The following is a 13,110-nucleotide window of genomic DNA, read 5'->3' on the forward strand; positions in this document are numbered from 1 at the left end:
TTAAATAACAATTGACAAGTCACCGATAACGTAAACAATTTATTATAAGAAAATCTAATCTACAGGACTAATTAATATTCTTCGTCCTCCTCGCTTGAATCGGAACTATCCGTGTTGTAGTTGCCGGTCGGATATCTGACTCTCAGGTAAGCCAGATACAATGCGTCCAGTGCTGTAAACAACTGAGACAAAAACCCCCACGTCCTGGTGTAAAATTAGTGTCATCTTACTGATAGTATCGCAAAACAGAAACACTCGATCCTCAGAGTGTTCAAGCACTGTTTAAAACCGTCGTAATAGTAGAGACAACTTTTACTGTGGGCAACACTGAGTGTGCACTTGTACCCTTGATAATTCTGCGCACAGCAACTCCTGGGAATGGTGGTGATCCAGTACTGGCGTCCGGTTAGTCCGCAGCATGCGAGCTGAATAAACGGTTCAATAAATATTATTATCGGATTTGGTGTCGCTCACGTTCCAATGCATGTAGTCCACGTTTGCATGATTGAACCTGCTACCCTCGTACACCTTGTTCCAGCCGTCGAACGCCACCTCGGCAGAAAACGAATCGCCGTTGACGGCATATTGTTTTAATCTCTCCGGGTCTATGTTGTTGCTGGTGTCGAACAACTCGTCCATCTTTTTGCGAATGATGGTCCTAAAGCTGCTGACCATGTTCGACAACATCAGTCCGTTTGCGAACTCCATGGGACTTGCACCGAGGAACACCATCCCCGCCTGGGAAAAAATCGTGCAGGTATTCAACACACGGATAAAACGACGATCACCGAAAAATTCAACAGGGGATATTTGTACAAGTAAGTCGCCCCCACAAAGCCTATCAAACTGGAGATGACAATCATGAAACCTAGTCCATTGGTGACGCTCGTGATGAAGTCGATGGTGATGTAGATAGCGTGGCGGGGGGCTAGGGTGTTGATGGGGAGCATCTCCTTAGAGTCGAAGATCCTCTTGCAATCTTCCGACATTATGATCATTATTATCCCGTTTATCTGGAAAGTTTTGTTTTGTAATTGGTGAGCTCTGGGGTGAAGGAACTCACGAGTTTCAACGTGACAAAGAGGAACAGCAGGTGGCGCAAGAAGTGGGCAAAAGCTGCTGTGTTCATTGCAAAGTGAAAAATAAACTGACAGTTTTCGCTTTTTTGGCACAGTTTGCTGAGATTATACAAAAGAATTTTTTTTTTAGAAGCTCAAAAAATAGTGGTCGTTCCAGCATTAAGGTTCTCGATGATAAATAAGGTAGCGACAACTCATTGTTCATTTTTGAGACTCCAAATTAAAAGAGAGGACATTATCGACAAATGCCGTGAGCGTCACAAAGACAGAAGTATAGACAATTTTACGGGATGTTTGTATCGTGTCGAACAGATTAACTTGCACGTAACCTCCGAGATAGATAGAGGCCGCGACCAAAGCTTGTGTCACGTGATCTGACGTCACATGCCGCGGCTTACCGTACACGCCATGCGTCGAGCGGGAACTCGGAACAGTCTATTTGTTCGTTGATCGCGACGTGTAAGTAGTTCCGTTTTCGCAAGTTTTCTTTTTAAAAAGTGTAAAAAATAGTTGAGAAAAGTTAAAGTGATAAATTAAAGGTGGTAGTCTTTTTATATTTACCAAATTTAGGTTGAAGACGATTCTTAAATAAGTGAAAAACGGTAATTGATTGTCAAGTGATTGATTGATGCTGTTAGCGTCAGCTAATATGGTGGCCGTGTTTGAAGTGCATTGTAAAATTTGTGTTTTTCAATAAATGAAATAAGTGAAAGCTATACAGTGCATTTTTTTTAACTGTTGCCATAGGGAATTGCATGGTAAAACTTATACCCCCTGTTAACTTTTGTTTTGATGAAAATATTCAAACCATTTTTGGAACAAAGTTGGAAGATTTTTTAAACTATCGGATAGATTACAATTCAATGTCCTAAACTGTCGAAAAAGTTGTGAAAAAATATTTCTAGCGCGTCGGAATAATAGTACGTCGAGCGGTCGCCAGAATAGCGTCCCTGTCGGCTCAACTAGCACCTGAGATCTGACCATCTCCACTTTTGACTTTTGTCACTTTCATTTAAAAAATAAATAGCGAGATCTCTTCGAGGCTATGATTAAAATAAATAATAAATTAAAATATAAAACCTAATTTTTGTTCCCATATCGCCTACTACGTTTTTTGTCAAATTATTTACGTTCATTAATTTCAACTTTGAAGAGTAAAATTAGTAAAATAAAACTGCTTGTCGTTCGTTGTTCAAACAGTATGCATTACGTAGTCTTATTAATGATTACAAAAACAAAATTTTGCACCAAATCTGCAGTGGATCATCATAAGTTAACAGAGGGTATAATTTTTACCATGCAATTCCCTGCGGCAACAGTTAAAAAAATAAAAGATCAACCAGAAACTGTGGAGGAATTAAGGGCAAGAAAAACACGCGAAGAAATCTTCAAGATCGCTTGGGACATTGTCTAGCAGTCGAACACTTTCAACATTTCTTTTAATAATTTCTGTTAATTTGTTGAGTTATTTGTGCGTTAACGTTTTGTTTTCTTTAATAAATAAATGTTTACATGTTCTGCCTTCCAAAAGCTAATTTAATCATAGCCTCGAGGTGATCTCCCTATTTATTTTTTTAATGAAAGTGACAAAAGACAAAAGTCAAAAGTGGAGATGGTCAGGTGCTGGTTGAGTTGAGCCGACAAGGATGCTATTCTGGCGGCCGCTCGACGTACTATTATTCCGGCGCGCTAGAAATTATTTTTTTCACAACTTTTTCGACAGTTTAGGATATTGAATTGTAATCTATACGATAGTTTAAAAAATCTTCCAACTTAGATCCAAAAATGGTTTGAATATTTTCATCAGAACAAAAGTTAACAGGGGGTATAAGTTTTACCATGCAATTCCCTATGGCAACAGTTAAAAAAAATGCACTGTATATTATTAGTTAGGTATAAAAAAACTTTTGGTTGGTGCCCTTTAGGATATAATAATAAACATCATTTTATCAAAAGCGCTAAAAATTTGACTAAATATATACCTGGGTGAGGGTGAGTCTATTTTCCTTTCATTAAATATGCCTGAAATTAATTGTTCAAGCAATTACGACAGTACTACAGTATGTGACCACCTTTTCTTTTCCAAAAGATGAAGAAATAAAAAAAAGATGGATTAAATGCATTCATAGGGAGTCATTTAATCCAACAAAACATTCAGCAGTCTGTGTCAAACATTTCGTAGTCATCGGTTCTAAGAGTCGATAAAATGACCAGAAACGATGGATCCCTGAGCCATTCCACGATAAATGAAACCGTTTCAACAAAAAATGAATTTAGCTATTTTTGAAAATCGATTTGTTAAAAATGTCACTTTGGATTTAAAATGTCCAAAATCACATTTGAATCTGAACGTTTAAATATTTTTTTTTATTTAAATGAAAAAACACTTTCGTAATGAGAGCGCTTGCAAAAAGCTTCTAATTCGCATCAAAATCTACTAGCTGGTAGTTACTGTTTTCGGATATTTTGACATGTAACAAAAATGTTTTTGTGTCATACAATTAAGGCGTAATTGTTCAGTGTGTCTTTGTTACAAAGGTATGTATGCATATTTTTTTACACAAGTTTACAAAAAGTATGTTTTTCGTGTCCCGTCCGTCATGCAAAACTCAAAATAATTGAAAATAAACCATAATGTTCTTGAATCGGTTATTGTTACTTTTATGTATTAAAGTAGAAGGACTGATATATAAAGAGGAACTATTTAAAAAAAATATATGGTGCCATTTGCGAACATTAGAGCACCATTTTTCCTGTCCCGTCCGTCATAAAATAAATAATAACATGAAACATGTGATATAAAAATTACTCCTATAATAGTTTTTAGTTATTTACATTAACTTTTAACGAAATCTGCCTAATAAATGGTTTATGCATATTTTTTGTACATATAGACAAAAATGGATGCAAAGAGGAAAGAAAGATTCAAAAAACAAAATAAAAAGGTTTCGCGGCGATACTGACACAAGATTACATCAAGTAATAAGGGAGAAGGGTTTCTATAACATGACGCACAAAGAAAGAGAGTAGAAAGAGCAGGAGAAAGAGTTTAATTGAAGAGTAATGCTGTTTTATCGAACAAGAAAAGAATATCTGAAAGGGCTCGTAAAAGAAGATTCAGGAAAAAGTTGAAGAAAGCAGGAGGAAAAGTTGAAATTATCAGGTTCTCAGTTGTGTGCGTGCAAATGTCCTCAAACATTGAGTAAAGCCTTCAAAAAAGTTAAAAACCCTTTACCGACAAGTACTCATAAACAGAAAGTTTTCTTATTACGATTTTTGAATTTTGAACTTTGTTTATAAAATGAAGTACGAATTATTGTTATTTTTGTTCGTTTTGTAGTTAAAAGTACTTGTTTATTGTAATGGTTGGTAAAATAAAGTATATTAAAATTGAAAGTAATTATTGTCCCGTCCATCATGATTTAAAAAAATCAATAATCACTTATTCATTCACCATTTCTTAAACAACGTGACTGTTACATTTCATTGATTTAAAAATTACAACATCAGTGTAATATCAATTCTACTTGTTTTATTAATAATTTCGCATATTTTGTAGATAATACACTTAGAATTTATTTTAACATTATGTTCATGTCCCGTCCGTCATTCAACTTTGCAATTAAAAAAAAACAAGTAAACAATAAAGGCGGTAAAACTTAGCAATAAAATGAATCATTGGATCACATTGAACAGTATTGTCAAATCTTGTTTCAATATAAGTACTAATTGATTAAAAAAAAAAAGAATTTTTGAATAAATGTTTCCGATTTGTCCCGTCCGTCATAATGGAATGGCTGTTCTATTAGAGGTGGCAAGAAAAAGACCAACAATAATTAAAACTTTTAAGCCTTCTTAAATTAAAGTCCGCGAAATTTGGAACATTTTCTTTAAAAGATGATAGAAATAAAAATGATAATGGTCTTTTTCGGTTATCTGAAAACATCTCTTTCTTTTCAGATATATTAAAGAATTCATTTGATACATCCCCAAATTCTGCTATATTGTCATGTTTGTTCTACTGGGTGCCCCAAAATTCGCGGAACAACGTAGTAGTACGTTGTTAAGTAGTCATTAAGAGATCAGGTAAAAATGTTTAAAAAAATCAATCTTCTTTTTTGTAGAAGATATGGACCTATTCGTTACACTAAATGTGGCAACATTTAAAAACATTCTATGCATCCCAATAGTCTGCAAATATTTAATTTTTGTTGTATCCATGGAAATGAGAGGGAAAAATCAAAGCCGTGTTGCCGTACGCTGTTTGAGGTAAAACGAACATAAAATTACTACTTGGAAATGCTGGAAATAATGGAGAAAATAATTGCAAACCTGATCACAATCGTTCAAAATTATTAGGCCACTGGCTAGTAAAAGACAAATAGTCAAAATCTTTTTTATTATTTAAAATAAATGAGATCAAATCTGCACCTTTTGGGCCCCCATATCTTCAAATCTAAGAGGTATAGAATTTTTTAATTATTTTTCTCGTTATTTTCTAACATGAATTGACATTACCTCATTGAGTTGTTCCGCGAATTTTGGGGCACCCAGTATATTGCCGCATACTGTGCACATTCACTAATTAAATTTGTTAACGGTTGTGAAAATTGTTTAACATACATTACCACCAATTCAGATTTTGTTATAAATTTTACCAACTGTGGTGAAAATGACTCTGCAAATGTTGGTGAATATTTAAAAAATTTAACAAGAGATGCTCTAAAAAACAACCCCCTGAATTATTCTTTGAAACTTTTATTAAGACACATCAGATAGGTATTTAGTGAGCTTATTTCTGATAAATATGAAACTGCGTTTCTAAGAAGCGGTAAGCAAAGGATCATTTTACGGGAGTTGACAATGTTAAAATTGGAAAAATATGCAGAAGAAATTAATGACAAATGTATTTTATGTGACAAAACATTGAAGTCGATATTGATAATTGATATTGAAATAGTCATATCTTTGCCAATATATTTCTTAATAATTATTCAAAATTAATCAACGACCAAATTAGCACCCAAAATAAAGATCCACCAAAAAGAAAATTACTTAAATTTAATAGTTAAACTTATAAAACACATAGAGATAGGCCTCCACAAGAGCCAACGCATGTATTGGGTAGGTACCTCTAAGGTGATGAGGAAAACCCTCTTTATTGTTTTTTATCATAATAATTATTTTTCTTCAAACAATATTCAGTTTTACTCATTGAAATATACACTACTCAAAAAATAAAAGTAGTTACTTTTTTGAACTTCGATATTTTTTTTATATTTTAAGGGATTTGAATCAAACTTGGAATGTACAGGGTGCGTCTGCTTAAACTTTATATTTGAATATCTTCGTTATTTTAAATGACTGCTCAACGATATTTAGTCTTAATAAAGGCTGCATTGCCCTCTTTACATAGGCACTACAAAAATTAACAAGGATCTGGACAGAAGAGGAATATTCAAAAAAAAAAAATTATGAAAAAAATTTATTTTCAGCATTTCCTAACATTATAACTTTTAACATGCATATCAAATGTTTCTGTGTAGATTTTCTGCCTAATAATCATCCTAGTGCTTATTATTGACCAATAAATTAATGTTAAATAAAGACAATTTTCAGACTTCATTCACTAGTGTGTATTTACGTAAAAAAGTACTTCACGGCTTACTAATTTACAAAAAAAAAAAAAACATAATTAATTTATTATTTGACAACGTCAAAGTTAAAAAGTTCGTGAAATCTTTGAAATAATCTTTTATACAAGATGTTGTTCTCATAGCAAGAGGAAATTAATATTATTTTTACGTATGGAGAGTGTCACCGGTGCTATCGAGCCGCAGCAAGAATTCTTCAGGCCCGTCAACAAAATGATAAATTTTCCGAAATGAATATCAGATGAATTGTAAAGCTGTTTGAAGATACTGGCAGTGTTAAAGAATTTCCACGAGTAAGGCATGCACTCCCCAAAAATATTAACTTTCAAAATGCCGTTGTTGATTAGGTAACTGAAAATCCACACACAAGCACAAGAGTAGTAGCGGCTACACTGAATGTCTCACAAAGCACGATTATTAGAACTTTAAAGTCTTTGAAATTTCATCCATATGAAATGATCCTGCAACAAGAACTTCACGGAGTTTTTATTCCAAAATTGAAAGGTGTGTGGAAGTAAATGGTCGAAATAAATTTTGAGCATCTTATTTAGTTATAATTGTTTTGAGTACATTTTTAAAATTTTCTTTGCTGCTAATTCGTGTTACATTGTTGAATTTTGTCGGGGCGTAGAGCCACCCCCCTCCTTTCAGAACGAGAACCACCCCTGCGTGGGTGAATGATAGAGATTTGAGACGACAGGACCGAGATGGACTCAGGGTAGAACAGTCACAGTCAGAAGTCACTAAGTCATTTATCCAACATCTCGAGTACGGTCGTACGGTCCAAACAATTGTACATAAATGTAAATAAACGTTTTACACAAAACGATACGGTGTGTCAGTTCACGCGCGCCTACAATCAAACCAGAGAAGCCTCCATTAGGCTGAGCAAACCCAGGAGCCCCATTTGGTTCCGAACAATTCCTGGAGCCCCCATTAGGCCCCAAACAAATTTATTGCAGATATTTTAATTGTTATTATTTAGTATGTGCTTAAATTATTTATTCACCTTCACCCCCTTTTTAAGCTTGACGCACCCACCTCCATAACAGCCACTTTTATAAATAAAAACAAAAAAATTAGGAGGGTACCGGGTACTCCATGATTCATTGTTTAAAAAATAAAATTAATAACATTTAAATTCGTTTTACTGAAAACTTACTTTAAAATAGTTTAGTAAATTTTTCCAGAGAAGACTGATCCCTAGGATGCACACGTACCTACACCGGAGTTTGTACATACATACCTATTTGAATTTTTATTGTATTTTACCGAATAGTTCAGTAATAAAAGAATAATAAAATAAGATAACAATGCCCCGTCAAATTGACGTATCTAAATTATTTGCTGAAAAATGAGTAATCTGTGAAACAAATTCGTAATAACTTTTTACGCATAAACTCTGTTTTGAACATAGCTGGAAAATTAGTTCTTTTTAACACTAATTTATTGCGTAGTCATCAGTAAAAGTGTAATAAAAACACTACAGGGAGATACAGAGGCCACAGCTGAATATGTTAAACTCCGTAATCTGAGAAAAAGCTAAAAAAAAATTTTTTTACTGCGGTTATTTTTCAAATAACTCTGTATCCTTGCAGGTTTCGTTAACTTTTGTTAAGCACATGTCAAGAGGTCATTGAGATATATAATATTGCTAAATATTGTTTACCTTAATTGATAATTAAAAAAGATATTCGGATATAAAGTTTTAGTAGACGCACCCTGTATATTGAACAGTCATTTATTAAAGTAATTACAAAATTGTACGCGAATGCTCCTTGTTATAATAAACTTAGAGCCTCAAATGTTCGATCAATACAAAAACTAAAATGAAAAAAATCACTTAAGAAGACATGTTTAAACAGACTTTGGACCATTTTAGTCTTAAACAACATTAGATCATTCTGACAGTTCACTAACATTTAAAAGAAGCAATGGCTCAGCAATTAACGTCGACAGAAGTTATTAGAGCTGTAACGTTACGCGAAGAAGGACATTCACAACTTTATGTTGCCAAACAGCTTGGGGTTGTGCAGGAAACTGTGTGGAAGCTTTGGAAACGATACCGAAAAACAGGTACCGTAACAAGGCGAGCAGGTACAGGTCCAAAGAGTAAAACTGCGGCAGGTGATGAGCGTTTTCTGCGATTGCAAGCCCTTCGAAATCGCACACATACTGCATTAAAATATAAAAAAATATCGAAGTTCAAAAAAGTGACTACTTTTATTTTTTGAGTAGTGTATAATTTTCTTTATATTGGGTATTATAAGTTACACAGTAATGCTTATTCACAATGGACATAAGACATAAGAAATACATAAGAGATACGTAAGAATAATTTGTAAATTTGGGCAACTGGAAAATAATTTATGTGTCCATGTCCATATAACTCGAATATGATTCTTCATGCCTTTTTCTACACAACAATAATGTTCACTAAGGTCACTTCTCATAAGTTACGTAAAAATTAATAGTACATATATCCACTGCATGTATCATGAATTTCTTATGCCTTATGTCAAGTTTATGTCCATTGTGAATAAGCACGGTATAGTCCAATTTTTACCCTTTTGAGGTGACGTCACGATTTCCTTCCTCGCTTTCTCTTTATTGAAACGACAGAAACAGAAAAAACAAAAAAAAAAGGCACGTTTATTTATTGATGGTCACTTTGAGGTTATTTTATGCTCCTGTCAATTTGACAATTTTTAATTTCTTTCACTTATTACATTGATTACAAACATAACCTTTCGAAGCAATTGTCAACAAATTTGACACATTTATAGTTATTTAAAGTCCATTCACGTTGGATTTTCCTCTCAGGGTCAAATAATTAAATTTTTGGCTCTGTAATTATGTTTTGTAAATAGTGACATGCAGGTAAACACCGTACAGGTTGGATTGAGCATTGCTAAATCGCATTATGTTGGTTAGCTGCATGTCACTATTTACAAAACATAATTAAAGCCAAAAAACTAAACTATTTGACCTTGAGAGGAAAATCCAATGTGAATGAACTTTATGATCAATTCAAATTTGTTTCTGATCCTAGCTCAAACATATGTAAAGTTATTAGATAATGACGTCATCGCAAAAGGGTAAAAATTGGACTATAGTCAGCCGGATTTCGTGACGTCACTATTTCTTGGTCGCGGCCTGTATTTTCACGGTGGCTTCGACTTGCATAGACTCAAAATTAAGTGAGATGGAAATATTGGCGCAACCGTTGTCGTTACCTTTTATAATCGAGAACCTAGGTGCAACATAGGTACAGTTGGCTTAAAAAAAAACGGGAATTGAAATTTGACCTAATGTGAATTGGAAATTTTATTTGTCAATTTATGTCAATTTGTGTCCATTTGACAGTAGTATTTCTGACACATAAGTGCAGTTTTTTAACCTAAACTCTAAAAGGCCGTTTCAAACTATAAAAATTTAATAAAATCTGACAGAACTTTTTCTGACAGTTCCCGTTTTTTTTGAAGCCAACCGTAGGTAAATAACGCTCAAGTGGGAGGGATTAAAATTACTAACGCTCGAAGAAAAACGTGATAAAATGGTAGGGACGAATTTTGGAGTTCTGCTTTTTCATAGTTAATACCCCAAAAAATATTTAAATGACTTCAGGAGTAAAATCACAAAATCAAAAATCGACAGGTAAGTAGAGCTGTCACACGATCTGTCAAGCGGTAAAATTATAAAAATTGCGATAACACACTACAGCGTGGTAAGAATGCAATCAAACAACAGCTCCTCGGTACGATCGTTGTCCAAAACTGCCGCCCGGTTAAGCCGCAACACTTGAGCTGTCAAATAAGACCAAAGAAATTTGAAAGAAAAACAGTCCCCTATTGTCTTACATTCATCTGAATGTAGTCTAGCATGTAGTGATTGGTCGCGTTACCCTGGTACGCCATACTCCACCCCGACCGGAACGGCGTCTCATGGGGATTCTTCAGCTTCAAACTGCGCAGCGTGGTGCGGTTGAACCGGTTGCTAGTGTTGAACAGGACGCCCATCGGTTTGAAAATCATCTTAGTGAAACTGTAAGACAAGTTGTGCAACACGGACGCAGCGGTCATTTCGGATGGAGCCAACATCAGGAACGTCAGCCCGGCCTGAAAACCGTCGTTGCACGTCGTCCTCTGGAGCGATCACCTTACCGAAAAGTTGATCAGGGGGTAGGTGTGCAAGTAAATGGCCCCGACGAACGCGATGCAGCTCACCACAATCATGAGGAAACCGAGCGCGTTGAGCAAAGCAACGAGGAAATCTATCGATAAGAAGATGGCGTGTCGGGGAGCTTCAGCGTTGAAGGGGATGATCTCGTTTTCGTCGAAAGTATTCTTGCACCCTTCCGACATCAACACGACTATCACGCCGCTCACCTGAAAATTCTCACCGATTAGTCGTACCACGAGCAGGGAAGGACTTACGAATTTTAACGCGATGAAGAGGAAGAGGAGATGCCGCAGGAAGCTTACGAAAACTGCGGTATTCATTTTGAATTTTGAGCGCAAGATATTTGACAGCTGACAGTTTAGTTTCTATAGAACTAGACGTCATTGTGTGCATCGAGGGACTCTTAAATAACAATTGACAAGTCACCGATAACGTAAACAATTTATTATAAGAAAATCTAATCTACAGGACTAATTAATACTCTTCGTCCTCGTCGCTTGAATCGGAACTATCCGTGTTGTAGTTGCCGGTCGGATATCTGACTCTCAGGTAAGCCAGATACAATGCGTCCAGTGCTGTAAACAACTGAAACAAAAATCCCCACGTCCTGGTGAAAAATTAGTGTCATCTTACTGATAGTATCGCAAAACAGAAACACTCGATCCTCAGAGTGTTCAAGCACTGTTTAAAACTGTCGTAATAGTAGAGACAACTGTGACTGTGGGCAACACTGAGTGTGCACTTGTACCCTTGATAATTCTGCGAACAGCAACTCCTGGGAATGGTGGTGATCCAGTACTGGCGTCCGGTTAGTCCGCAGCATCCGAGCTGAATAAACGGTTCATTAAATATTATGATCGGATTTGGTGTCGCTCACGTTCCAATGCATGTAGTCCACGTTTGCATGATTGAACCTGCTACCCTCGTACACCTTGTTCCAGCCGTCGAACGCCACCTCGGCAGAAAACGAATCGCCGTTGACGGCATATTGTTTTAATCTCTCCGGGTCTATGTTGTTGCTGGTGTCGAACAACTCGTCCATCTTTTTGCGGATGATGGTCCTAAAGCTGCTAACCATGTTCGACAACATCAGTCCGGATGCGAACTCCATGGGAGTTGTACAGAGGAACACCATCCCCGCCTGGGAAAAAATCGTGCAGGTATTCAACACACGGACAAAACGACGATCACCGAAAAATTCAACAGGGGATATTTGTACAAGTAAGTCGCCCCCACAAAGCCTATCAAACTGGCGACGATAATTACGAAACCTAGGCCATTGGTGAAGCTCGACATGAAGTCGATCGTGATGTAGATAGCGTGGCGGGGGGCTAGGGTGTTGATGGGGAGCATCTCGTTAGAGTCGAAGATCCTCTTGCAATTTTCCGACATTATGATCATTATTATCCCGTTCATCTGGAAAGTTTTGTTTTGTAATTGGTTAGCTCTGGGGTAAAGGAACTCACGAGTTTCAACGTGAAAAAGAGGAAGAGCAGGTGGCGCAAGAGGTGAGCAAAAGCTGCTGTGTTCATTGCAAAGTGAAAAATAAACTGACAGTTTTCGGTTTTTTGGCACAGTTTGCTGAGATTATACAAAAGATTTTTTTTTTTTGAGAAGCTCAAAAAATAGTGGTCGTTGCAACATAGGTAAATAACGCTCAAGTGGGAGGGATTAAAATTACTAACGCTCGAAGAAAAACGTGATAAAATGGTAGGGACGAATTATGGAGTTCTGCTTTTTCGTAATTAATACCCCAAAAAATATTTAAATGACTTCAGGAGTAAAATCACAAAATCAAAAATCGACAGGTAAGTAAAGCTGTCACACGATCTGTCAAGCGGGTAAATTAGTTATAAAAATTGTTATAACACACTACAGCCTGGTAAGAATGCAGTCAAACTTGCGATAAACTAATTAATTTATGCAAATTTTCGTGCAACGATGGACTTATTGTTTTTTATTAACGGGATTAGGTTGTAATTAGACCAAGAATCTATAGTCAGTCATGCCAACTTAAGAGGTAAAATTTGCAACAACAACTGGTATCGTCGAAGTGTTCCCACTGAGGTATCAGAATCAATTAAAATCGTCGTAAATAATTTGTTATTGTTCAAAGTGGGAGATTGGGGCCATTATTAAAATTGATAACCTTGAAATTAATGTTAACTATGTGACGTAATACCAACCTAAATGTT

At 35.7% G+C, this 13,110-nt stretch overlaps 3 protein-coding genes across 4 annotated transcripts; all 3 read right to left on the reverse strand.

The window, feature by feature from the left end:
* Nucleotides 1-26: 26 nt before the first annotated feature.
* On the reverse strand, nt 27-1,174 carry LOC138126861 (uncharacterized). Its single transcript, XM_069042661.1, has 5 exons — nt 1,064-1,174; nt 789-1,013; nt 475-738; nt 231-425; nt 27-182 (listed from the first exon to the last, which is right to left on the reverse strand). Exons 1-5 carry the CDS (start codon nt 1,127-1,129, stop codon nt 72-74), a joined length of 861 nt encoding a protein of 286 aa, XP_068898762.1. The 5' UTR covers nt 1,130-1,174; the 3' UTR covers nt 27-71.
* Nucleotides 1,175-10,413: 9,239 nt separating this feature from the next.
* On the reverse strand, nt 10,414-11,308 carry LOC138126215 (uncharacterized). 2 transcript variants are annotated; one of them, XM_069041944.1, is made up of 4 exons: nt 11,170-11,308; nt 10,897-11,121; nt 10,594-10,851; nt 10,414-10,539 (listed from the first exon to the last, which is right to left on the reverse strand). In XM_069041944.1, the coding sequence occupies exons 1-4, from the start codon at nt 11,233-11,235 to the stop codon at nt 10,429-10,431; spliced, it is 660 nt and encodes a 219-aa protein (XP_068898045.1). In that variant the 5' UTR covers nt 11,236-11,308; the 3' UTR covers nt 10,414-10,428. The 2 variants fall into 2 exon arrangements, with proteins under 2 accessions (XP_068898045.1, XP_068898046.1); XM_069041945.1 differs by lacking the exon at nt 10,414-10,539 and having other exon boundaries at nt 10,548-10,851.
* A 36-nt stretch (nt 11,309-11,344) lies between these two features.
* LOC138126214 (uncharacterized) lies at nt 11,345-12,678 on the reverse strand. Its single transcript, XM_069041943.1, has 5 exons — nt 12,382-12,678; nt 12,107-12,331; nt 11,793-12,056; nt 11,549-11,743; nt 11,345-11,500 (listed from the first exon to the last, which is right to left on the reverse strand). Exons 1-5 carry the CDS (start codon nt 12,445-12,447, stop codon nt 11,390-11,392), a joined length of 861 nt encoding a protein of 286 aa, XP_068898044.1. The 5' UTR covers nt 12,448-12,678; the 3' UTR covers nt 11,345-11,389.
* Nucleotides 12,679-13,110: the final 432 nt, after the last annotated feature.

The sequence above is a fragment of the Tenebrio molitor genome, chromosome 3 (assembly GCF_963966145.1).
Source record: "Tenebrio molitor chromosome 3, icTenMoli1.1, whole genome shotgun sequence".
In the NCBI taxonomy this organism is placed as follows: Eukaryota; Metazoa; Arthropoda; class Insecta; order Coleoptera; family Tenebrionidae; genus Tenebrio; species Tenebrio molitor.